The sequence below is a fragment of the Pseudorasbora parva genome, chromosome 8 (genome assembly GCF_024679245.1).
Source record: "Pseudorasbora parva isolate DD20220531a chromosome 8, ASM2467924v1, whole genome shotgun sequence".
NCBI classification, from domain to species: Eukaryota; Metazoa; Chordata; class Actinopteri; order Cypriniformes; family Gobionidae; genus Pseudorasbora; species Pseudorasbora parva.
The window spans coordinates 29087077-29114349 of NC_090179.1; the positions used below are offsets into that span (position 1 = coordinate 29087077).

Genomic DNA, 27273 nt, shown 5'->3' on the forward strand with positions numbered 1-27273 from the left:
ATACGCAAAGTAGGTCACGGGCCGGCAACTTCATCGTGTTTGTGTGTGAGAAAAATATCACGAAAGAACTATAGCTGGAAATGTCTGAAGTGTACGACTGTATCGTCATTGGCGCAGGGATCCAGGGGTCCTGCACTGCCTATCATTTGGCTAAAAACAAGCAGAAAACTCTACTGCTGGAGCAGGTCGGTTACAGCATGATTTGCAGACATTCATTTCCAAATAACAGTATAAAACAAATGCTAGAAATTATTTATCTTGTCAAGGCAGAATCAAGTAAGGAAATTGTAAGACATTCATTTATTACATATAACATTTGTGACCCTGTAGGCTATCACAAAACCAGTCATAAGAATACTTTTTTTTTAAACTGAGATTTATACATCATAAATAAGCTTATTGCTGGATGATTTGTTAGGATATAGGATAATATTTGGCCGAGATATAACTATTTGAAAGCTAAGGGTGCAAAAAAATCGAAATATTGAGAAAATCATCTTTAAAGTAATTCCTTATCAACATACTACTAATAATACATTTTGTATATATTTACAGGAAATGTACAAAATATCTTGATGAAACATGATCTTTACTTAATATTGTAATGATTTTTAGCATACAAGAAAAATAGATCATTTTGACCTATACTATACAGTGCTTCTGGAAATATTCGCAGCGCTCACTTTTCCCACATTTTGTTATGTTACAGCCTTATTCCTAAATTGATTTAATCAATTAATTTGAAATTAACTATTTTCCCCTCAACTATACAATTAATACCACATAATGACAACATGAAAGAAGTTTTTTTTGAATCTTTGCAAATGTATTAAAAATAAAAAACGAGAAAAAGATTTAGCTCAGGTGCTCCTGTTTCCACTGATCATCCATGAGATGTTTCCACGACTTAATTGGAGTCCACCTGTGGTAAATTCAGTTGATTGGATGTGATTTGGAAAGGCACACACATGTCTATATAAGGTCCCACAGTTAACAGTACATGTCAGAGCACAAACCAAGCCATGAAGTCCAATGAGTTGTCTATAGACCTCCGAGACAGGATTGTATCGAAGCACAGACCTGGGGAAGAGTACAGAAACATTTCTGCAGCATTGAAGCTCCCAAAGAGCACACTGGCCTCCATCATTCGTAAATGGAAGAAATTTGGACCCAGGACTCTTCCTAGAGCTGGTCACCCAGCCAAACTGAGTGATCGGGGGAGAAGGGCCCTATGGGAGGTGACAAAGAACCCAATGGTCACTCTGACAGAGCTCCAGTGTTTCTCTGTGGACAGAGGAGAACCTTTCAGAAGAACAACCATCTCTGCAGCACTCCCCCAATCAGGCCTGTATCAGGCCTGTAGAGTGGCCAGACGGCACATGACAGCCTGCCTGGAGTTTGCCAAAAGGAACCTGAAGGACTCTCAGGCCATGAGAAACAAAATTCTCTAGTCTGATGAAACAAAGATTGAACTCTTTGACCTGAGCATCAAACATCCTGTCTAAATTCAAAATATGAATTTAATTCATTAGTTCATGTTGTAACATAACAAAATGTTTTTTAAAAAAGTGAAGCGCTGTGAATACTCTCCGTAAGTGCTGTATGTATTGTTGTTGGCTATTGCAACAGACATAACTGTGTGACTTATGACTGGTTTTGTGGTCCAGGGTCATATTTGGACTCTACTGTTGTGTTTTTTATTTTCTATTATTAAAACAAGTCAATGCACATCCAGTGGTATTATGGTGTTCTTTTAATTCCCCCTTTTCCACAGTTTGTTCTGCCCCACTCCAGAGGGAGCTCTCATGGCCAGACCAGGATCATACGGAAAGCCTACGAGGAACATTTCTACATACAGATGATGCAGGAAAGCTATGAGCTCTGGGCTCAACTTGAGAAAGAAGCAGGTGTTGAGCTGTACAGGTAAGCATTTAAGGAATAATTACTACATTTTCTATCCCTTATGCAACATTTAGAAGCTGTACATCAAAACTTTTCATAGCTTTCCCCATAACTTTAAGGGATTTACATTCTAGTCCCTGAGCATCACCCACAGACTGTGGGGCACACTTGTTTTTCCAGTGTCTGAGAGGTGTAATGGATCACAAGTGGATCAAGCCCACTCAGCCTTGATGCAGAATCAGTCGCCTTCCTCTTTCAGTCGCCGCTATCCATCTCAGCCCTTTGACGGATGGGTTCTGATGAGAGGCCACCTGTGCCCTTGAGCATCTCAGAGACTGCTGGGCAGGGACTGAAAAATGTGTGGAAGGTTTTGAAGAATGCTGGATTTGTTCCTCCCTTTTTATATAGATATTTGCACTACTTAGATGGCATTTGCTTTCCAAACGATTAGTATTCACTTAGGTGGGAGTGTCTGTGAATGTGAGGGTTATGCAAAGATATTTGCACTGGATGCGTCTGTCACAAAACCCATTGGAACGTTCAGTGCCTTCCAAAAGTTTAAAAACACTATTAAGCAAAGTGGGGTTTTGGACAATAAATATGCATAATTTCTTGGAGTAAATGTAATAAAGTGGATTGTGAATATCATTTTAAACTGGCAGTTAATGATTTTCTTTTTAATCTAAATGGAAACAATGGCAATAAGAAGGATCTTTAATGCAATATACACTACCATTAACGTTTGGGGTTAATAAGATGTTTCATCTTCTTGAAATAAGTATCTTATTTTCACAAAGGCTGCATTTATTTGATCAAAAATACAGTAAACACAGTAATATTTTTTTGAAATATTACAATATAAAGTAGTGTTTTTATATTTAATATACAGTAGTTTGATATATTTTATAGATACATTTTAATACATTTTTCAGTTGGCCAGATTGAATTTCTGTGAATTAAATTGCATCAATTCACAGAAATTCAATTTGGGCGACTGAAAAATTTAGATGTGATCAGTCACTAGAACATTTTCAATTGGAGACATTTTTTATTTTTATTTTATTTTTTACAGTATATATATATATATATATATATATATATATATATATATATATATATATATATATATAATATTCAAAAGTACAGTAATTTATTTATGGGATGGCACAGCTGAATTTTCAGCAGTTATGCTTCAGTGTTACATGATCCTTCAGAAATCAATTTAATATGCTGATTGGCTGTTCAAGAAACATTTATTATTATCAATGTTGAAAACTGTTGTTCTGCTTAATATTTTGGTGCAAACTAAATTTATTTGAAATGGAAATTTTGTAACATTATACGTTTCTCTTTAACTTTTAATCAGTTCAATGCATCCTAGCTGAATATCAATCATAATATCTTACTGACCCCAAACCTACACATCAGAGTTCGTTGTTTTTTCTAAAGATTATTAATTGATATCAGCTAAACTTTATAGGTTTACTGTTTGCCAGTTAAGGTTATTATACAACAGACCCATTAGAACACAGGATGCTTTATTATACACAGTCCTAGTCATAGCATGTATTGAATACACTATTGTCATAGTTTACGTTGTCCATTATCATTGCAAAGTCCTCAAAAAATCCTGTGGATTTATCATAATATTGTGCAAAACCCTATAGGGTGCACACTATTGCCTAGGGTGCTTCCAAATAGTACAATATTATGCATATAATTAAGAGATAGAATTAATTAAGGTGAAGATCATATCTGACACTATTACAGTTTGCTGTTCAGACTCTTCTATTTGATTAATTTTATTTTTACATCATATGCGATGCCAGCAGCTTGAACCACCAACTGTTATTTTACCCAGAGAGCTGCCAAAAAGGTCAAAATTCATAATAAAGCTGTGACAGACAGCACAATGATAAATTTAGCTTTAGCTAAAGTGCGCAACGAAGGTCAAAATAAATGAGGACTCGGCAATTACAGAGACGTTCCTAACTAGACAGGATTAGATAGACCCCCGGGGTGGTTAAAAATAGGCAATTTTAAGGTTGTGTAAGAAAATTCTATGCAAGTTTGATTAGGTCCGTATTAAAATGACAAAATTAAAGTACATTTTTGAAGCTCTAACCCCCAGTTTCACAGATAAAGACTTTAGTCCTCCCAGATTAAAATGCATGTTTGAGCTGTTTTAACTGAAAGCAACATGCACTGATCTTAATGTCAGTTCGACTGTTTTGTCTGCAGATGCACACCAGTAATGTTTTATCCCTGGGGCACGTTTATAAAAGCTACTAATGTCCTAATTGAACTAATGCCTAATTTACCTCAGAAAGATCTCAAACACCCATGATGTAACCTACTCTTTTTGCTAATACGTGACATGGTGTCCTTCTTTCAGTGTCCCAAATCAAAAACACACGCAGTGGGGGATTCAGTCATAAAAATCTCTGATGAATGACTTGGACCTGTGAACTCGTGCTGCCCATGCATCATGATGGCTGGCAGATGAAGTAGGCCTTGAAAAACAGTATCCACAGAAAACAGCGCGCCCATCTATCACACATTGTTGATTTAAAACCTGTGTTCCCAACCTCTCATCCATAGTGCAATAACTCCTCACATTAAGACACCTGCATCACAAGCAGGCGCATATGGCACTTTGCACAATTTACATCACATGCCTCAAAGTCTAAAAAGCCTACTTCCACCTTAATCAAGGTGCAGCTGTTCAACATGGACATGTAAGTCGTCTTGTGCCCTTCCCTTCGCAGGCGCACGGGTTTACTGGTTATGGGTCCAGAGAACGGAGAGGGTTTCTCAAGCCTAAAGGCCACGATGCAAAGGCACAAGATTCCTACAGTGGTTTTGAAGAAGGAGGAGTTCAGCCAGCACATTCCCAATGTGAATCTCACCGACGGGAACGGTGCGCTAATTGACACCCTCGCCGGCGTGCTGTATGCGGACAGAGCCCTCCGAGCTGTACAGGTCAGCTGATCATATACTGTACAAAAGTTTAGGGTCCATAAGATGTTTTGCAAGAAATCGATACTTTTACCCATACTGCCCCGGTTTAACAGACATGGCTTCAGCTATGAAGCATTGAAATCCAATGGCTCAGAAAGGCCTCCATTGACACCAATGTAATTTCCTCTCTCAAGACCCATAAAGGCACTAAAGACGTCGTTACAAAGCCCAACAAGCGACGGGAATAGTTTTTGTGCGCAAAAAACAACAACTAAATAACGGCTTATATAGTGATGGGTCGCTTTCGAAAACACCGCTTCGTAAAGCCTCGGAGCTTAGTGAATCGGTGTATGGAATCAGCGGATCGCCAAAGTCATGTGATTTCAGCAGTTTGACACGCGATCTGAATCATGAATCGATACGCTGATTCATTAAGCTCCAAGGCTTCCGAAAGAAGTGTTTTGAAATCGGCCCATCACTTTATACGCTTTTTTTTTCTTCACAAAAACTATATATAATATAACTATTATATTATGTTACTATAATGTACTATTATGTTATTATATATTATGTTATTTTAAATGAATATTTCATTATATTACAGTGTTTGGCTGTATTTAAATTAAATAATTTATTCTTAGCACACATAAAAATCTATCAAAAGCATAAAAAGACTTTTTGAACGGTAGTCTAAAATCGTACTTGTTTTAGTGAATCATATTCAAATATTTATTTAAAGAAATCTCTTGGAGGCTGTTGGAATGCCACACGTCAATCTTATATTTAGCTTGGCAGCTCAAAGCTATCAGATGCTCATCTAATTATGTATGCGAAATGAATACATTTGCAGCCATCCCAAAACCCTGCTTTGGACCGTTTGTGTTTTATCACATCCTCATAGATGTATCACTGAAATGTTCTCCTCATGGGAGCCACTTCATCAGTTTTAGCTCACTGTAGCAGTTGGCAAAGAGGCATACAGACAGAAAAAGAATAACATGATATGAGTTTTGGGTATTATTTTAAGTGTAGACAAGACATTTTATTTGACATTTAGATTCTCTTTTCTATAATAAATGCTGTTATAATTGCTCAAAATTAAATTTGTGTTGCCAGATCAGAGAGTTCAGCTCTGTTAAAGCAATTCAAATATTGTGATTTTCAGTGTACTGTGGAAATAAGCCTCTTGGTGTCTGAGACTCCTAAACTTTCAGCATCAGAAAGGCATTGAGCAATGCTCTTTATGTACATAACTGTACTTCAGTGTTGCCTTTACCGTGCCTTTTTAAAGCTCTCGAAGATAAGAAATGGCTGCAAACTTACTTGTTAAAGGCTCCTTACACCCTGTCTGGGGAATATGGCCATGCAGTTTTATACACAGTGCCTCTTTGGATTCAATAAGCTCTGCCTACAGCAGCTACAGAGTGCAGTGATAAGCTCCCTGTTGGCTCTCACTAAGGAAACTCTTATATTATCTGTTGCCCGAATCTGACCAGCTTTTTCCAGTTTTAACGGATCCCCGTTGACATTTCTGTGTCAAACTCAGCCCCTGTTGAATTTTAACCAGGCTCTCCTCACTGCTCTTATTAGGATTTTTTTGTCATAGATGAGCTGTTTTGAAGAAGCTTTGTCTATGCAGTAAAGTTGAACATACTGTAGTCAGACTGAAGTGATTTAAATCTGCTTCTGCATGAAGTGTTTGTCTGTCTGGGTTCTTTCAGAGGCTCTTTCAGTCCAGTGGGGGTGTGATAAAGGACGGGGAGGAAGTGATTGACATCACGCCTGGTGCCGTGGTCACTGTAACCACAGGCTCTGGAGTCTACAGAGGGAAGAGCCTGGTGGTCACAGCCGGACCCTGGGCAAACAAACTACTGACACACACCGGACTGCAGCTCCCGCTCAAGGTCTATACATACAGTACATACATGATCCAGCCAGCCATCTTCATTGTTAATTCATTAATTCATTCAGCTACTTTCTACTTTTGGTTAATTTACTTAACTATTTTTAACCAATCACCTTTAATGTGTCCATGAATTTTGGAATTACTCACCTAATCACATTATCTTCCATCCATCCATCCATCCATCCATCCATCCATCCATCCATCCATCCATCCATCCATCCATCCATTTTCTCACCTTCTTTTTCTTCCTTCATCCATCCATTATTTCATTATTCACCTAATCACATTATTTTTTTTATCTTTCCACCCATCCATTTATTTTCTTTCTTTTAGGGCTGTCAAAATTAATGTGTTAAAAACGCGTTAACGCAAATTCATTTTAACGACACAAATTTTATTAACGGGCAATTAACGCAGCGTGCATTTTCTGTCTGATCCGTGGCGTAGCCCTTGAAGAAATTGAGATCAGACGTAAAAGATGCAGCAGCAAACATTAATAGGGAAAGAAAAGGGTTAACAATAACATTACTCTGAAACAAGTGCAGTTATAGCCTACATAAGCTACCATATTTTCTGCTTAACTTTTATTAGACTATATGTCGGACGAAAAGTGTGTTTTTTCACTGAGCACATTCTCTGCAGCCCGAGCGCGATGCATTGCAGCTCACTCTCGCTCATGTCTAAATCATTAACCATCACCACTTACAGTAGGCTACATTTGTTTAATAAACGAAATACATTACATTCGGCTAAAACGAATGCACAGGTTTTTTTTCTGAACAAGAGCGCTCCCAAGTCCGTGTTTCTCAATCGCGGCACAGTTCAGCACACACACACAAATACCGGCAGTTGTATATTAACTGAAAGGTAAACTTATAATAACGTGAGGCTGAAACGCAGGCTAGTTTTTTTATTATTATTTTTTTATTAAACATTTACTTACAGAATTCAAAAGTGAATGAAACGCGGGCTGGTGAGATGTCCCGTTTTCACGATGACGTCTAAAGTGCCTGCCAAAGGATGTAGTCCCTTTTAGCAACTTGTTAGCAACCGCCGTTTTTAAGACACAATAAAGTTTAAAAAATCAAAAGCAGGTTAGAATTAGTGTGTTTTATGCCATAGATCAAAACGTGAAAATATGTAGAGGCTTGTTAACCACAGACCTTATTTCAGGCGATTTAGCAAAAACCCATTCAAAAAACCCATAGACTTTAGAGCGAGGGAACCGGAAGTGCTAAAATGCTAACTCACTTCCGCGTTATGGCCTACAAAGTGACGTCATGACTTCGGCACTCTATAGGGAGCGTGCGTCTCTTAAAGGGGCCGCACTATATTCCTACTGGTGGAATATGGACCTCCTCCAGGTATGGTGTGGGACTGGTGCACTCTCAGGTCTGCATGACAGCTTTCACATTACCAATTTTTTATACGAAATGTGCCCTGTTCTGAACTAAACTGCCAGTGTAAAAACTCCCTTTATTTATATTCTTAAAAAGAGAGAAATCACTGCTTATTCTGAATTTTAAAGCTTAGGCCTAAGAAACATGAACTAGGTCTTTGAAAAACATCTGTAACCTTTGATACATGTCTAGTCTTCCACTAATAATAAACGTGCATTTACATAAAGCATGCATATTTGTTCATACCCGTGTTGATTAAAGTATTTAAAACTTGAAACATATTAATTTAAGGTACATTTAGAACTGATAAGAATGTGTGATTAAATTGTGATGAATCTTTCATTATTATCATTACCTTTCATTTATCCATCCATTTGTTTGTTATATTTCTTTCTTCACCATCTTACCCTCTTTATTTTGTCAATTAATTTATTCATTCTTTTATTTATTTACTTTTTACATCCCTTCATCCATCGAATAATGTTCTTACCTTCTTTCTTTTGTCTATCCATCATCCATCCCTCCATTATTTCAATAAATATTTATCACATTTATCTACATCATTTCTTTCTTTGTTTCTTTTAATTAATTAATTACCTAATCATATTATTTTTCATGCATCTATCCATCCATCCATTTATTATATTATATTTCCTTCTTCTCCTATATTTTATATTACCTGTTTGTTCAATTTATTCATTCATACTCTTATTTACTTAATTTTCCATCCACCCATTTATTCACCTTCGTCCATCCATCATCCATCCATCCATCCATCCATTCATCCATCCATCCATCCATCCATCCATCCATCCATCCATCCATCCATCCATTTATCATCAAATTTTTCTCACCTTCTTTGTTTCTTTGTTTCTTTGTTTGTTTCTTTCTTTCTTTCTTTCTTTCTTTCTTTCTTTCTTTCTTTCTTTCTTTCTTTCTTTCTTTCTTTCTTTCTTTCTTTCTTTCTTTCTTTCCTTCTTTCATCATGGAACAATATATCTGTGTGAAATGTCTGGTTTTGGAAAACAGGTTCTGAAAAAATGGAAGCTTGGGAATATATAAAGCATATTGTCTGCCAGCCATAGCTTGTGAAACACACACAGAGCCACATATAGATTGATCTGGATTACACCCCTGGGCAGAATGAAAAGTGATTTATTTGTGAATGTACATAAACCACCATATACTCTCCTCCCAATCCTATAAACAGCTCCCAGAGACTCCAGTCCACAGAGATCTCTTATGTGTCACATGCTACGAGAGAAGTGATGGAAAAAGTATTCTGTGTTAGTTAAACTCCGAATTGGACCTAGAATTGGAATTGCATTTTTCAGGATAGCACAGGCTTGAAAGTCTGCGCTTGGGTGAGCACGAAAATATATGAGCAATGAATTTGTGCACGGGTGAATTTTTATGGTCTCTGAATGAGAAGACAGGCTGTGGACTATTCTGAGCTACTGATTCCTTACTCCTTATTACATTTATCCTGATGTGAGTTCAATATCAATGTTTATTAAATTTTAATCAACATGCTCCTATGCTGTTTTTTATCTTTAATTTGGATCATTTCTTTCTGTGCAGGTTGTAAAGATTAACGTATGCTACTGGAAGGAGAAGATCCCAGGCACCTACAGTGTCGGCCAGCGTTTTCCATGTTTTATACAGATGGAGCCGAAAGAAGGGGAATATGACATTTACGGCCTCCCATCCAATGAGTATCCAGGACTAATGAAGGTGAGTGACAGGAGGGTTGCAGTTTTTAAAAGAACAGGTTTAGTTGGAGCCGTGGTTAGAGCTCAGGTTGAAGTCCGGCTTGCATCATTCCAGCTCCTGTTCTTATTGTATACTAAAACTATTAATAATAGTTTTCATTTAATGACCAAAAGCTGAATATCTAAAAAATCTTACAGTTATCTTGAAATATCTTAGATAAGAATAAAACGGAATGAAAAAATAAATTAAGGCTATATATATATATTAGATAGTTAATAAAGATTAATGGTTAATAAAGATTAATGGTTAATTAATTACGCAAAAAAATAAATAACAATTTTAACCACACTTATTTTTGCACCGCGGAACGTTTTTCAATGAATGAGTTTCGACGGACCGATTATACTGAAACACCATCTAGCGCTCACGACGAGTCACGACCAAGCCTGCAGTCTCCCTCTCATTTACTGAAGCTTTCGCGCCTCGATCGCCCCCCGGTGACCGGTCCCAGTATAGCCGCCCCTCTGTGTTTTCTAATGGACGCGAGACAAACTAAATAATAAAATTACACTTCAAAAATTTTTCCCCAAAGTTAGTTTATGTCACTGAAGGCAGTTCTCATCACGATGATTTCATTTCAGGTGTTCGTTTTAAAAATAAGTTTAGTTTGAGTTAGTTATTTGATGCTATAAAAACGGGGGGTGTGACGTCATGATTGACAGCTGAGACTGACGGCTTCTCTGAGTGAAGTTGTCACTGAGGCACTAACAGACTTTTTTCGAAATTTTTCGGAGCAGATTAGAGCTTTAGCTTTAATTTCTACATTTCCATAACTGTTTATTTCACACCAACATAATTAATTGTTCTCCATCTGCGAGAGTCATAGACAGTAAAAGAAATGGACGGAGCGATCCCATTGCCTTCTACGGCGTTAAGTGATGTCAGTATAGGAGCACTTACTTCCTGATGGCTGAGCGAACTGCGCAGGCTCAGACTGAGCTTGACGACGTAGATGTGACGTGAGCCTCCTGTCTGACAGTTGTAGGTCTTCTAGTAGTTGTGGAAAGTGAAAGCTGAATCACGTTGTTTAAATATTTTCTCCCGTTGCTTTTGGCTCACTATGGGCTTCTCCCCATTCTTCCCCCTTGACTTTATCAGACTTTATGTCTCCACGTCCCCCCGACTGTCTCATAGACAGTAAAACATTGCGTGCGAGCGTCTCCTCAGGTCTATACGGTAATTTCTCAACTGTGCGACAGAGTCGCGTTGGTTATGACGCAATAGTTAGCCTATTTTTACAAAAACAGCTTCTACGGGGCGATAGTGTAAGATACAAGGTAATGGAGCCTTTTATGCATTGTCGTGTTTCTTTAGAAATAAACAATGGACAAATGGAGTCTTTAAACGTCTCTGATGTAAAGTTATTCACTGTCAAAGTGACTCAAAAATGAATGGGAGTCAATGGGATGCTAACAGCAGGTGATGGCTTGGTTAGCAATGGCAGCCCCTAGGGGTGGAACGCTTTCCGAGCGCTAGATTACCCCCTTGGCGAGAGTGTGGGCGGGCTTTTGATATCGCGACTGTACTTCCTGCTCTACTTCCTGCGCTCTACTGCGCAACTCCGGTCCCGAAATCGCTACTGTGCAGACTCGGTCCCAAGATGTCCGCGCCGTGCAATGCCGCCTGAAAGCTTCAAATATGGCAAGCGGAAACGGATGATGTCGAGTCGTCCATATTTTTTTACGGTCTATGGTCACGACCAAGCAGCAACCTTCCGTGATCTCTCTTGAAGCCAATACGGAAGTAATGTAAACTGTAATTCCTCAACTGGCCACTAGGGACAGGCTTCAGAAGGGAGCAAAATCTCATTGAGCCCCATGTTAAAATTCTCAACTTTAAAGCAGAAAAAAACATGTTTACAGCCTGGTACAAATTGTGGTTTTGGCTTATAAGGCTAATTTTGATCTTCATGACAACTGTGAGGGGGGTGAATTTTTTTATAACTCAATCGTTTACGTTATATAAAGCCTTAAAGTTCTGCATAATTAAGGGCGTGGTTACAAGTGGATAGCCATTTATCTGCCATCTATAGTCATTGCGTCACCTCAGCTCCGCGCACATCCCGCCTTTTTGCCCGTTTTCTGTTATCCGGGAGTGACACGCGATGACTCGCTCACAAGATGCCGACGCCCAGCTCGACCCTACTTTAAGCTTCAGAACGGCTTATCACAATCCTATGGGTGACGTCACGGACACTACGTCCATATTTTTTTACAGTCTATGGTCACGACATGAACATGAACGAAGAAGCTGATGAGACTGCTTTGCTTGGCCCCGTGGATGGGAAATTTTGTTTTAAAAAACGAAAGGATAGAAGCGTCGACAAGAGCATGGTTGTGTGCAAGCTACACAACAAGGAATTTGCGTATCACCGCAGCACATCGAGCCTCAAATATCACAAATACGCTTTTGCTACACTTAATGGCAAACATTGCATTGGTCTGCTAGACTGAAATAAATAAACAATATTTTCTTGATTAAGCTAATGTCATTATTCATCATTCATTATTTAATGGTATACTAAAAATACATGTGAAAAATGACTTCTCATTGTTCTCAGGTCAAATATTTATATGCAATTAAAATGCGATTAATTTTGATTAATTAATTACAAAGCCTCTAATTAATTAGATTAATTTTTTAATCGAGTCACAGCCCTAATATAGATATTCAGCTTTAGTTCACTAAATGGAAACTATTATTAATAATATATATAAAAGTATATAAACAATATAAAAAATAACCCTGATTCCTGTTTCACAAAAAATACATTACACTGTGTTATTTTTCTGTCGTTTTCCATGTAAACATGCGCTAGACGTGTTAAACCATTGCACTCGCTTCTCACTCAAGTTAATTAAAAAAAATAATAATCATCTCAAGAGCTTGTGGATTTTATTTTTTCTTTCGTTCCAATTACCTGCGTCTCTTGTTTTTAACTGCAAAAACACATTCTGTGTGAATAGCCCCTTAGCCTGCTCATTTTGTTCCATGTTGTTCCATGCTCTATTTGTCCTGTGTTTTTAAATTTAAAAAAGCACTTCTCCTTGGCAACAATAGATATAGCTCAAACCACCATATCAATGTGTACCACAGACCATTGCATTAATGTAACCGCCTGCCCACATCTCATGAAAAAGCCACAGAGATTCAACACAATAGTTTCCATCCTTTAATTAATCCACAATTCCCTCATGTAACAATACTGTACACATCCCCACTCAGAGAGCTTTCAGAGAATCAGATATGTTACAGCTCTCCGAATAAATACACGGTCCTTGATGCTTTTACAGAAGCTGAGAAGCAGCACTCTCCTCTGGTCTATGTTCTCCCGGTACTAATGGCTCTGTTTCAGCATGCGGGAGAGCCCAGCAGGAGTCTTCAGTCTCATCACACTTAGCAAGGCTGAATGGGATAGCACAGATGGCTGTGTCATGTTAGATGCATTATGTCTGCTCTAGACGCTGGAACCTGGCTTCTGCACGTATATCTGCTGCTCCTCCAAGCATGCCGAGCAGTGGATCACAGATCCGTAATGTATCATAGGTCAGTTTGGCTTTATGGATCATAGTGTGCGTGCATGTGTCTGAGCAGGTGTGTTACCACATGGGCAGCGAGACTGAACCGGATGAGCGAGATAAACAGACGGATAGAGGGGACATCGATATTCTCATGCGCTACGTCACCCGCTGTCTCCCTGGGCTGGTGCCAGTGCCTGCTGTTGTTGAGAGCTGCATGTACACGGTGAGTGACTTCATTGCTCGTCTTTAGGTGCCGTCACCGGTCTGCCACTGTGTGTCCCAGACCAAACTTTCTTTCTCACTTGAGGAGAGAAGGATATTTGAATGCATGGCTCATATTTTATTCTGATGTGCCTTTTGATTGAACGGTTGCTGGAATTGAACCAAGCTCTTTATTTCACTTCTACTTGGGTTTGAAATTGATTTTTTTTTTTATTCTAGATTTCTAGGTGCTTGGAATTACACTGTCTTAATCATACAGAGACTCATGTGGTGAAAAGTGATAAAAGCTATTTCTTTCATGGGAATCAGGCTTTTGTCCCAATCAGACATGACCATGTCAGGATATTTTGTGGAATGCTTGATGGGAGGCCTGTAGCCATTTTATAGAGCCATCTCATAGCCATATTAGAGTGAACTTCAAAAATGTAGGCTACAATTCATCAAATTTTAACCCCACCCCAAACCCATTCTCATTGTAATGCAAAATACCACATTTTAAAGATGAGTGGTCTTTTTTTATAATTAGGAGAGTGTCTTAAACTTTGAGACTTGCAGAATGTTTAACAAAGCATGGTACAAAGCATTTAACAGAACCAAAAACCATAATCTGTCGCATATGCGATGTCACACAGGCAAATACATTTGCATATGACTGCCTCCAGAGCAAAAAATCAACAAATAGTTTTACGTCATCAAACCATAAGCCACACCCACTTTGTGTTTAAGTGATGAGCATGTTTACTTGCACATCAGTGCGCCGATAACAAAAATCATCTTATTGAAATAACCTGCAAACAAATTACCAATAAGACTTTATCAATAAATCAGGTTATTTCTTGACGTCAAACCATAGACTGTAATAGTCGTGTCCGTGACGTCACCCATAGGATTCCGAAGAGCCGTTCTGAAGCATAAAGTAGAGACGAGCTGGCCGTTGTACCAGGCTGCAAATATGTTTTTTTTCTGCTGTAAATTTGGGCATTATAACATGAGGCTCAATGAGATTCTGCTCCCTTCTGGAGCCTGTCCCTAGTGGCCAGTTGAGGAATTGCAGTTTAAGTCACTTCCGTAATGGCTTCAACAGAAACTGGGGGAGGTTGCTGCTTGCGTCAAACCTTATAATAATAATAATTTGCATATCTGACTCAGAGTATTTCATTTGTTATGTCAGTTGTGATGTTAAATAAAGCATGAAAAACCAAAGCAGGATTGCAATATATCAGCAGGAAACTTACGGCTCATATATTATCCTCTCATGCAGTTACAGATGAGAACACTTTTATATTTTTCTGGGTCAAGTAAAAGTCTGAGTTTGCGATTTCCTCCTCTCTTACTGCAAGACGCTCGCTCTGTCTGGATGCGCTTAAATCCACAGTATGGACGCCTTTCTTCCTGTCACATATCACACATGCGCACTTCAAAGCAGGTCAATGCGTTTACATGCCTGGCAAAATCAGCGTAAGGGGCAAAAATCTAGCTGTGACGATCTGTTTATGCTTAAGCCGTTTATGACCGTACTCCGATAAAAGAAAACGGGTTAACGCATTTACAAGGTCACATACTTGTCAGCTTATTAAGCATAATTGGTTAACATGAATGTAAACACACAATGGTAACAACAGGACAAATTGAAGAGTAAAGAATGGCTATGATTGGCTATAAATGTTTCATATCACCCTGCAGATTTACATTCAGTACAGACCGACACTTTGCTTGTCGCTGGAAACCAGTCACATCACATCTGGGTGGGTCACAGTGATAGCCTCTCTTTTAAAGGCGCAGTATGTAATTTTCGCTGCTAGAGGTCGCTTATTCAAAACTATAACAAAGGTGTAGCTTGATGACGCTGTGAATGAGCGTGGAATCATGAGATTTGATGACTTTACCTCCACAACCGATTGAAAGCAATCTAGCAGGACAAAAATTATGTTCATGGATGAGCTAATATTAAAGTTTTATTAACGTTACTTTGGAATGAAGCAGGGGGAGGAGCAAAGGCTGTGGGAGCAGAATGAGGTTGGTGGAATGTTACTACATTAATGTTACTACAAATAAAGCTTTTTCTGATTATGCTATGTTAGCAACAAAATAGTGTTGTCTCTGAAGCATGGTACAAACATGGTACTCTCATGGTAGATTCCAACAGTAAGACTAACCGTGTTGGGCTATATAACAATGATTAGATTTCTCTGGTTCACAAAGTCACCTAAATATTTTAATTTTAGTTTAGTAAATTCTCTCAGAGCAGGTTTTCCGTTTTTAACATCTGTGTGACCAATCAAAGTTTCCATCCAGATGGTGAAATGAAAAAATTATTCAAACACAGCTTACAATCACATCAAACATGAAAAAGGACAACGATGATGCAACACTACCTAAATCCTTTATAAACTGGCCTTGACTGCCCAGTCAGGATATCCGCAGAACGCCGGTGAGCACACAGAGATAAAGTTCAGTATTAGAGCAAGAAACTGAGTGGAACCGTATAAAGTTACCTAGAAGCATGCTGCACAGAGCTGTCGTATTCGATACAATCTACAGAACATCTCAGTCAGCCGAGCACAGTATCGATTATTTTCATACTTCAAAGGAAAAATATACAAGCGGCTCAAAATGAATCAAAGCAATCATTTCTGCTGAACCGGTCTCTGTTTGTAGTAATCAGAAATGACATTTGTTTAGGATGAAGTGAAAAGGCGTCTTTAGAGACACAACAACTTTTTACACTACTGTTCAAAAGTTCGGGGTCTGTAAGGTTTTTTAATGTTTTCTTTTATTTTTATTTGATGCAGTAAAACAGCTAAAATAATAGACCAGTTTTCTATTTGAATATATTTAACATCAAATGTATTCCTGTGATGGTAAAGCTGTTTCAGCATCATTACTCCAGTCTTCAGTGTCACATGATCCTTCAGGAATCATTTTAATATGATGATTTGGTGCTCAAGAAACATTTACTGTATTATTATTATCAATGCTAAATACTGTTGAGCGAGGGAGACTTTTTAGGGAGACCATGATACGTTCTCTCATGAATAGAAAGAATTTTAATTTATTTGAAATAGAAATCTATTCAGTCTATTAATGTAAAAACCTTACATTTATAGATTTAAAAATCTACTGTCAATTTTGACGTTTCCTTGCTGAATAAAAGTATTAATTCATTTCAAAACAACCTTTGAACAGTAGTGTACTGTACGATAAAGAAATTAAAGGTGCACTATGTAGTATTTTTGCAGTAAAATATCCAAAAACCACTAGGCCAGTGTTATATATTTTGTTCAGTTGAGTTCTTACAATATCCCAAATGTTTTCAACTATTTGTAAATTGTGAGAAAATTGCTATTTTAACTAAGGAACCAGGAGATCTGAGGGAGTCGCCTATCAATTGCGTCATATCTGCGTTGCCCTCTGTTTTATTTTGCAGAAACGCTTTAGTCTTAGCAGTGCAACAAGTGTCAATGTACCCGCTGAGCGAACGCACAGAGTAACGCATAACATCATTTTAAACACATTTAAATGCATCTAATATGATAAACAGAGCTGCGTTACCTCATATTCATGACCGGAAAAGCGTAAATAGCGCCTGCGAATGTGTCCCGTCCCGTCATAATAAAAGTCCCGCTGCTCGCATGTGTTCGGCAACAATCACTCCAGCGGCTTTGCTCAGCTTCCTCAACACTCGGTCCTGCTCTGCTTCATACTACAGTAACTTTAATAACCACATCCATGAACATGATTTCTGTCCCATGATTCTGCGCTCAAACCTGGCGTCTTCAACCTATGCCTTTGTTTTGAATAGTCGCCCTCTAGCGGACAGAAAAATAACATAGTGCAGCCAAAGTAAATGTTTGTGATTCTTCAGTTTATTTGTTCATTAGCAATTTCAGGCATGTAGTGGCTTATCTCTTAAAAGGTTAGTTCAAAAATGAAATTTCTTTCATTAATGACTCACCCCAATGTCGTTCCACACCCGTAAGACCTCTGTTCATCCTCGGAACACAGTTTAAGATATTTTAGGTTTAGTCCGAGGGCTTTTTGTCCTTTGAATGTAAGTGTATGCCCACTTGCTGTCCACGTCCAGAAGGTAATGAAAACATCATCAAAGTAGTCCATATGTGACATCAGTTGGTTAGTTAGAGTCTTTCGAAGCGTCGACAATACATTTTGGTCCAAAAAAAAAAAAAACCTTTATTCAGCATTGTCTTCTCTTCCGTGTTCCTCAAATAAAGAATCAAACGGTCATGAATCAAGATTCGGATCGCGTGCCAAACTGCTGAAATCACGTGACATTGGCGATACGAATCATGAATCAATCTGCTGATTCACGACTGTTTGAATCTTTATTTGAGGTTTGAAAACAAACGTAGAAGAGAAGACAATGCTGAATAAAGTCGTCGTTTTTTTTATTTTTGGACTAAAATGTATTGTCGACGCTTCAAAAGAGTCTAACAAACCAACTGATGTCACATATGGACTACTTTAATGATGTTTTCATTACCTTCTGGACGTGGACAGCAAGTGGGCATACACTTACATTTAAAGGACAGGAAGGCCTCGGACTAAATCTAAAATATCTTAAACTGTTCCGAGGATGAACGGAGGTCTTATGGGTGTGGAACGATATTTGGGTGAGTCATTAATGAAAGAAATGTCATTTTTGGGTTAACTAACCCTTTAAGCTTTCAGTTCAAACTGCGCTCATAATTCATGCCATGTGCATGTTCAGACTATGAAAAGGTCAAATATTTGCAGAAATAATTACAATCTAGAATTGATGTTTAACATTCCCCTGCTTTGTTGTTTGTAGGTCACACCAGACCACCACTTTGTCCTTGATTCCCACCCAACCTACGGCAACATCATCATCGGTGCTGGATTCTCAGGTCAGTATACGAGCTCTAATGAACTCTGTACACTCCTATCCCTGTAAAACACAGACACACAGTCACATAGACTCCGAGAGGTGTCTTAACTTTTTAATGAGGGAACGGAACAGGGCGCTGGTGAAGGACAGGAAGCGAAGCCCCCAGTGCGAGGGTCTTTTATCGTTTAATTAAAGGCGGTTGCTGGCTCCCCAGGCTCCTGCATGCTCCCGAACCCGCCTCTCAGGGGGCCAAAGGGTTCACCTGGCATTTGTTCCATCTGTTCGCATCACCTCCTCCTTAGACTAATTATGGGGCTAATTAAATTCCACTGGTAATCACTTCAGAGAAGCGCTGGTTAGCAGCACGGGGCACGGATAGTGGCGTTTTGTGGAAGAAGGGGTTAGGAAGAAAGATACTGTACAGCTGAGCGGTATTGTGGTGCTACAGTGCAGCTATTCATCTTGTGATGTATTGTCCTCAGTTAAAGGAGCTGCTCTGGAGGTGTCACAAGAAGCATTGTGTGGTTGCCTCACTGTACCGGTACCGTCCCATTGCTCTGGCACGTCGCGCACTAATGATTTATGACATATATTCTTCTGCCTTAATAATACATTATGACTCTGATAGGAGCAGAGGAATGCTCACTATTAACCTCTCCCTGCCTCTTTTCATTTTATTGTCTGCCATAATGACAGCGTTTCGCCTTCCCGCTGCTCTCCTGCCCTCAGCGCAGCTGTTGTATTTGCAGCTTGGGAAAAACGAAAGGGTGCGAATTGGATCCGTTTCAGGGGCAAACACACAGAGCACAGAGCTTGGGTGGGAAGTTGCCCTTCTTTCCACTCGGAATTTGTCTCAAGCCAAGCTTCGAGCTCAAGGCCCTCCGGTTGCCATGGATACCCAGTCACATCAGTGGGGTTTAAGCAAGAACAGAAGACCCTCCACGCGCACATCTGTCGGTCAAAGCCATATCCACTCACAGACCAGCCTTGCAGACTTCAAACAACCACCCAATCCGCAAAGGCAAGAGCTGAGAGCGTCAGAGCAGAATGCAGTGCATTTTAAACATCTTACCCAGCTCTAGCTCCATCTCTTTCTTAAAGGGACAGTTCACCTGGAAATGAAAGTTCTGTCATTTACTCAGATTTCTTTTAAGGAGCACAAAAAGTATTTGTGTTATTTTTCATGCCGTTACAATAAATGGGGACAGTAGCTTTTCCAAAAACATGCTAAAGTCTTTTAAAAGAAAACAGACTGAAATTGAATTATTATTCACTCTAATCAGTTGATTCATTTAGAAAATATGTTTGTTCATCAACAAGATATTATTATTATTATTATTATTATTACTCTCATTAACTCGCAAAAGGGGAATTAGGATGAAAATCAAGATTTTAAGTAAATAAACTTCAATTTCAGTCTGTTTCTTACAAAACTATGGCTTTAGAAGACTTTCATTTCAAATTTCATATGCACCACTTATTCATTATTTTATGTGCTTTTGCATTTACATTTAATCATTTAGCAGACGCTTTTATCCAAAGCGACTTACAAAAAAGGGGAGAGTAATAGAAGCAACAAAACAAACAAGGCCAACAACCTGTAAGAGCTGTAAGAAGTCTCAATTAATTAGCACAGTACACACATTTTTTTTTTTTTTTTTTTATAGCCATCTACAATAGCCATCTACAATAGCCACCTACAACAAAAACTCACGTACGCAAAATACAGAACACTGGATTTTGATAGCCATGATAACAACCCATTAGGACTAAGGCTGTTGCCCCAGCTGTTGTCGTTAATGCGGATTCAGTGGCCCAATGGGTTGGTTTTGTATGGCATTCTAGCTAAACGCGCAGCAATAGCCATCTAAAACAAAAACTCACGTACGCAAAATACAGTACACCGGATTATGATAGCTATGATAACTATGTAACACACCCGCCTGAAGGCACAAATCCGGATGAGAGACGTAGATATGATCCAGGAGTGTGCGCTTTTTGGTCGTTGCTGTGGTGATCAGTAAGTGCTATTCTGTATTGGTCAGGTGCAATTGGAAAAGATGTGTCTTAAGATGTTTTTTAAAAATGGCTACAGACTCGGCAGCACGAATTGAGATCGGCAGGTCATTCCACCAGGTGGGAACGGTCCAGGAAAATGTCCTCGAGAGCGATTTCATGCCTCTTTGGGATGGAACCACGAGGCGTCGCTCACTCGTAGAACGCAAGCTTCTGGAGGGTGTGTAAGTCTGAACAAGCGAGTTTAGGTATATTGGTGCAGAGCCAGTGGTTGTTTTGTAGGCGAGAACTAGTGCCTTGAATTTGATGCGAGCAGCCATTGGCAACCAGTGCAGTCTGATGAAGAGAGGCGTGATGAACTTCTGCAGTTTCTTCTGCAGAAGAACCAGCAGCCAGTCTGATGAAGAGAGGCTTTTGAGTTCTTTTAGAAGCTTAAACATCTCTGTTAAGTGTTAATGGCATGGAAAATACAGACAAAAGAATTAATACTTTTATTCTGGTAGGACAGATTAATCAGATTGATCAAATGTGATTTTAGATACATTTATAATATTACAAATTCAATTTCTATTTCAAATTCCTGCTTTTCTTTTGAAATAGTCTATTCATTTTAGAATCCTGAAAAAAATGTAAGCCACTTATTAGAATATTTAGCATATTAGAATGATTTCTGACAGATCATGTGACACTAAAGACTGGAAGTTATATTAAAATCTTATAATATTTCTATATATATTTTTTTGTTTTTGTTTTTTTGTTTTTTATAAAATAACTGTAGCCTTGGTAAACATAAGAGACTTCATATAAAACATTGAACGATTTTACTGACCCCAAACTTTTGAACAGTAAATGTACATTATTCCAAATTTCTGAAGAAAAAATGGTTATGGAATGACATGCGGGTGAGTAATAATGACAGAAGTTTCATTTTCAGCTAAACCTGTCTATTTAACACAACAGAAAAGCCTGTGATAGGGGCTTTTTCTTCAACAAAGGAGAGCAGCTTTCTTTATATACTTTACCATTTTGCCAAAACCCACCCCAAAAATAAATGTCCAAGATAGCGGGTGTGATAGTGCCAGCACGATTGCGTTTCTCTCTCTCTCTATGCTCTCATATGCTCTCTCATGCAAAGGCTTTCTGAGTCAGACAGTGGACGACAGATAATGGCTATTTATAGAGGGCCGTCGTGCATTCCCGTGAGGTGCATTTCTTTTACCCCAGTGGATTGAATGAATGTAAACTACATTCTATGATGATTCACCTCTCAGTAAATGAGAATTTTTTTTGATTTCTCATGTTTTCTCCACAGGCCACGGCTTCAAGTTCAGCCCTATCATAGGGAAGGTGCTCTCTCAATTGGCTATGGGGCAGGTTCCCTCACACGACCTCTCACCTTTCCATATTAAACGTTTCCAGTCCCATGCCAGATCTTCACTTTAAGTCCAAGACCCTACAATGGCAAATCTACATTTTAATATAATAATAAAACACAACGTTTATATCTGAATATCTGTGCTGTTAATTCATTAAACAAGAAGTAAGACATGTCAACATATTTTGTTAATCCTGGAACATTCTTTTTGAAAAATATACAGTATTGTTCAAAATAATATCAGTACAATGTGACTAACCAGAATAATCAAGGTTTTTAGTATATTTTTTATTGCTACGTGGCAAACAAGTCACCAGTAGGTTCAGTAGATTCTCAGAAAACAAACAAGACCCAGCATTCATGATATGCAAGCTCTTAAGGCTGTGCAATTGGGCAATTAGTTGAAAGGGGTGTGTTCAAAAAAATAGCAGTGTCTACCTTTGACTGTACAAACTCAAAACTATTTTGTACAAACATTTTTTTTTCTGGGATTTAGCAATCCTGTGAATCACTAAACTAATATTTAGTATGACCACAGTTTTTTAAAACTGCTTGACATCTGTGTGGCATGGAGTCAACCAACTTGTGGCACCTCTCAGCTGTTATTCCACTCCATGATTCTTTAACAACATTCCACAATTCATTCACATTTCTTGGTTTTGCTTCAGAAACCGCATTTTTGATATCACCCCACAAGTTCTCAATTGGATTAAGGTCTGGAGATTGGGCTGGCCACTCCATAACATTAATTTTGTTGGTTTGGAACCAAGACTTTGCCTGTTTACTAGTGTGTTTTGGGTCATTGTCTTGTTGAAACAACCGTTTCAAGGGCATGTCCTCTTCAGCATAGGGCAACATGACCTCTTCAGGTATTTTAATATATGCAAACTGATCCATGATCCCTGGTATGCAATAAATAGGCCCAACACCATAGTAGGAGAAACATGCCCATATCATGATGCTTGCACCTCCATGCTTCACTGTCTTCACTGTGTACTGTGGCTTGAATTCAGAGTTTGGGGGTCGTCTCACAAACTGCCTGTGGCCCTTGGACCCAAAAAGAACAATTTTACTCTCATCAGTCCACAAAATGTTCCTCCATTTCTCTTTAGGCCAGTTGATGTGTTCTTTGGCAAATTGTAACCTCTTCTGCACATGCCTTTTTTTTAACAGAGGGACTTTGCGGGGGATTCTTGAAAATAGATTAGCTTCACACAGACGTCTTCTAACTGTCACAGTACTTACAGGTAACTCCAGACTGTCTTTGATCATCCTGGAGGTGATCATTGGCTGAGCCTTTGCCATTCTGGTTATTCTTCTATCCATTTTGATGGTTGTCTTCCGTTTTCTTCCACGTCTCTCTGGTTTTGCTCTCCATTTTAAGGCATTGGAGATCATTTTAGCTGAACAGCCTATCATTTTTTGCACCTCTTTATAGGTTTTCCCCTCTCTAATCAACTTTTTAATCAAAGTACGCTGTTCTTCTGAACAATGTCTTGAACGACCCATTTTCCTCAGCTTTCAAATGCATGTTCAACAAGTGTTGACTTCATCCTTAAATAGGGGCCACCTGATTCACACCTGTTTCTTCACAAAATTGATGACCTCAGTGATTGAATGCCACACTGCTATTTTTTTGAACACACCCCTTTCAACTAATTGCCCAATTGCACAGCCTTAAGAGCATGCATATCATGAATGCTGGGTCTTGTTTGTTTTCTGAGAATCTACTGAACCTACTGGTAACTTGTTTGCCACGTAGCAATAAAAAAAATATACGAAAAACCTTGATTATTCTGGTTAGTCACATTGTACTGCTATTATTTTGAACAATACTGTATAGTCCTAACCCTATCCCTAACCCTAAACCTACCCCTACCCATAACATTTCCCTAAAATCAGAGAGAGATGCAGTAAATAACACTGATGTAGAAGAAGAACCCTACTCTGGTGGTAAACCTAAACTTGACACAAACTGTCAACTTGTCCCTTAATTCTGATTGGTTGATTGGAAAGATGTTGACCCTGGAACACATTGTACTTAGTGACATCACATTCACCAAAGAGGCATACACAATATATATATATAGTTTTTTTGTTTTCACTTTTTTCCCCCTAATTGTTCAGTGCTTAGTAAAATGAGACTAAAGATGATCTCAAGTATTCGACTGAATTTTTTGTGTGTGCAAATCATCTTTAATCCTTTTAACAGGTTAAGAAGCTGACTTCTGCCACCTTATTTTATTACAAGAACTAGTAAAATAATTCATTTTTTTATAATTACAATTATTATTATTATAATTGTATAATATTATAACACTCTATATAGGCTGTATATAGATACAAATATTGTGTTGATTATGTTCCTAAGCAATAGCCAATTTTTAAATGGTCTCTATGGTCTTGGTTTATTGTTATTTTTAAATCTTTTTCTCTTTTTTTCCTTTTCTTCACATTTTGTATTTTGCTAATTCAATATTTCAAAAAGAGTAGGGTTTGAGTTTTATAACTTTTATTAATGATTTCATGTTTGTGAATAAAAAGTATGCCATACTAATCATTTAAATCATTTACATAATTAAATGAAAAAGTAATCAATTACTTGTTTTGTGTTTGTTTACTTGACTCAGGGTTCTTGTTAACTAAAATCATTAAATAAAGTAAAATGTAAATGTTTATTTTTGATGTAATAAAGCAACTACAAAAATGAAAACCACAGTTTTTAGTCAAACACTAAAACTTTTAAATTAAAATAGACTAATATAATAATTGGAAATATCATCAGAAACTATAAGTGTCTTAATTATACAAAATAACACTGACTCGCAAATTTCTCTGAAAGAGATCTGAATGCAAAAATATGGATTATATGTGTACACCACCTTAAATGTGAATATATGTAATGTGATTAACCATTTTCTAATAAAAAAATTAATAAAAAAAAAAACAGTCTGTCCAAGCTCATCATCTTCTTCTGTATCGTAGTATTATTGAACCAGTTCTTCTGTATGGTGCTGTATCTGTTTTTGAGATGCTTCCAGTCACTAAAAACAACAAACTTGTAAAGCTATTGGTGTTTGAGCTTCCAGTTCATCTGACTGTGTTAAGTCATTCATGATCAGTAGTGTTGACAGTCATACATGATTCTGATCATCCTCTTCATCAATATTTTACCCCCCTCCCTTCTGTCCGTAGGTACAGCATTACTCATGTGTAGAAAGGTCAGTATAGTAGATTATTTGTGATTAACTGTTCTATGTGTCTTATGTATGTAAAATAATTTCCCCTTTGAGCACAAATAAATGCATCATCAATTAAAAAATGGCTTTCACCATTAACGTTCATGTAAAAAGCCCGCCCAGATTCCTCTAACGTTCATGAAAACTCGATGCCTTCAGGAGAAGGATGACGAATCAATAACCTCCAATGCTGATCGCAAGAGTAAGTCCGCCATGTTTCAGCATCTGCTACACTGACAAGGGAGCCATTAGCCTCCTGCAATGAGATTGTACCAGTACCGTCTGATACTGTCTGATTGTGAAGGCATTCATCTGTGGCCAACAGCATTAAAATTAAAGTGCACACTTGTCAGTTTTTATGATTTTACACATTACTCCTCCTCGGCGCCTCAGAGAAGGAGGTCTGGTGGCAAACGGGGCGTATTGTTAAAAAGACATCAGCCGTTGAGTTATTTGTCTTGGAGAAGTCAGCGTCATTTGTTGACTTGCTGCCTGGACCCATTTTCCCCTGTAAACATGTTAATCACTAATCAGGCAGCCTTTTACTCTAGACGTCCATTGCCACCGTCAGGGGGAATGAGAAAATTATACAACGTGACAGCGGGTTACTGGGGGGGCCATTCATCCTCGTGGTTAGAAGTTAGCGTGCATTGATAGTATTAGTGTATTGATGGCCGTATTAAAATGTCATCAAACATGCAGGAGCTAATGTTTATCACCTCTAATGAGAGCTAACCTGATGCCATGAGAGCGTCTGAAGGTAAAGGCCTGTAATGAATGCAGCTGCAGGCCTCTTCATTGGGTCGCGTATGCGTGGAAGGGTCATTTCCGTGGCTTCGGTCTAAAGGAGAGCTTTTTTCCTAGAAAAGTCAAAATAGCTCTCCAAAAAATAAAGGGGGTTTTTAATGATCAGGAGAGGAGATTCAGGCTGCTCGCTGCTAAACGTGCTCTCTGAAACAATGCGGGTGCAGGATGCCTGAAAGAAGACGCTCTGCTCACAAAGGAATCCACAGAATCCATTCATAAACCTGAGGCGCCGCGCTCGTACGCAATATAAACACTTCTGGACATTCATTCATCTCTGTCTTTTCATAACAGATAATTCAGTAAAATCCTCCTCTTGTGGTTTGAGTTGCCATTGGGTTTAACCGCTCTTAACACTGACCTCGCTGTATTTCCTGAAGTGACCATGAAGTGTCTTTATCTTTAAAAAAAAGTTTTACTCTTTTGTATGATGAAGGGTGACTCAACAACAAAAATCCTTTGCAAATGCATGTGGTGTAAGATGGCAATAAAATGGTTAATAATGAAAGGAAATCAAAGTATAAACCTGTAAAAATATGATTCACATTGGTTTGAGTAGTCTTCATTTACAAACAGTTTTATTTAAAGAAGTTTTTTATGCTCCCCAAGCATTTATTTAAACAGAAATATAGTAAAACTGCAATATTGTGAAATATTATTGCAATTTATAATAGCTTTTTTCTATTTTAATATATTCTCAAATGTAATTTATTTATATGATGGCAAAGCTGAATTTTCAGCATCATTACTCCAGTCTTCAGTGTCACACGATCCTTCAGAAATCTCTTATTATTCTTATTATTATCAATGTAGTTCATATTTTTTTGTGGAAACCAGGAAACCATTTAGTTTTTTCCAGGATTCTTTAAGGAATAGAAAGTACAAACGAACATAATTTACTTAAAATGTTGTTGATTTTTTGTACACAGTTATTGTTTTCACACCCAGTACCAAAAGCACAACTGCGTAATATAAAGTCACAATTCAGACTTTTTTTCTCAGTCAGAATTGTGATATAGCGTGACTATATCACGTAATTGCGAGTTTATATCTCAGAATTCTGACTTTATATCACGCAATTGTGAGAAAAACGTCAGAATTTTCACTTTATAACTCGCAATTGTGTGAAAAAAGTCACAATTACTCTTTATTTTTTATTTAGCGGCAGAAAAAGGCTTCCATAAATAGGTGGGTGTAAAATGCGCCTATACTCTGTTTGTTACACACAGGGAGTCGCAGCTGCACACAAACATTTGGAATATTAAAAATAAAAAGATTCCTCTCTGG

The 27273-nt window shown here is 38.1% G+C and overlaps 1 protein-coding gene across 1 annotated transcript; it reads left to right on the forward strand.

Moving 5' to 3' along the window:
- Positions 1 to 22078, forward strand: pipox (pipecolic acid oxidase). Its single transcript, XM_067450672.1, has 8 exons — positions 1 to 185; positions 1775 to 1923; positions 4671 to 4884; positions 6585 to 6767; positions 9751 to 9903; positions 13537 to 13686; positions 18496 to 18571; positions 21881 to 22078. Exons 1-8 carry the CDS (start codon positions 81 to 83, stop codon positions 22009 to 22011), a joined length of 1161 nt encoding a protein of 386 aa, XP_067306773.1. The 5' UTR covers positions 1 to 80; the 3' UTR covers positions 22012 to 22078.
- The last annotated feature ends 5195 nt before the right edge of the window (positions 22079 to 27273 follow it).

Excerpts from the sequence above, each read along its gene's own strand:
- pipox (XM_067450672.1), top strand. The coding sequence starts at position 81 with ATGTCTGAAGTGTACGACTGTATCGTCATTGGCGCAGGGATCCAGGGG. Across the intron at positions 4,885-6,584 it reads GAGCCCTCCGAGCTGTACAG|AGGCTCTTTCAGTCCAGTGG; the intron begins GTCAGCTGATCA and ends GGGTTCTTTCAG. Across the intron at positions 9,904-13,536 it reads AGTATCCAGGACTAATGAAG|GTGTGTTACCACATGGGCAG; the intron begins GTGAGTGACAGG and ends GTGTCTGAGCAG.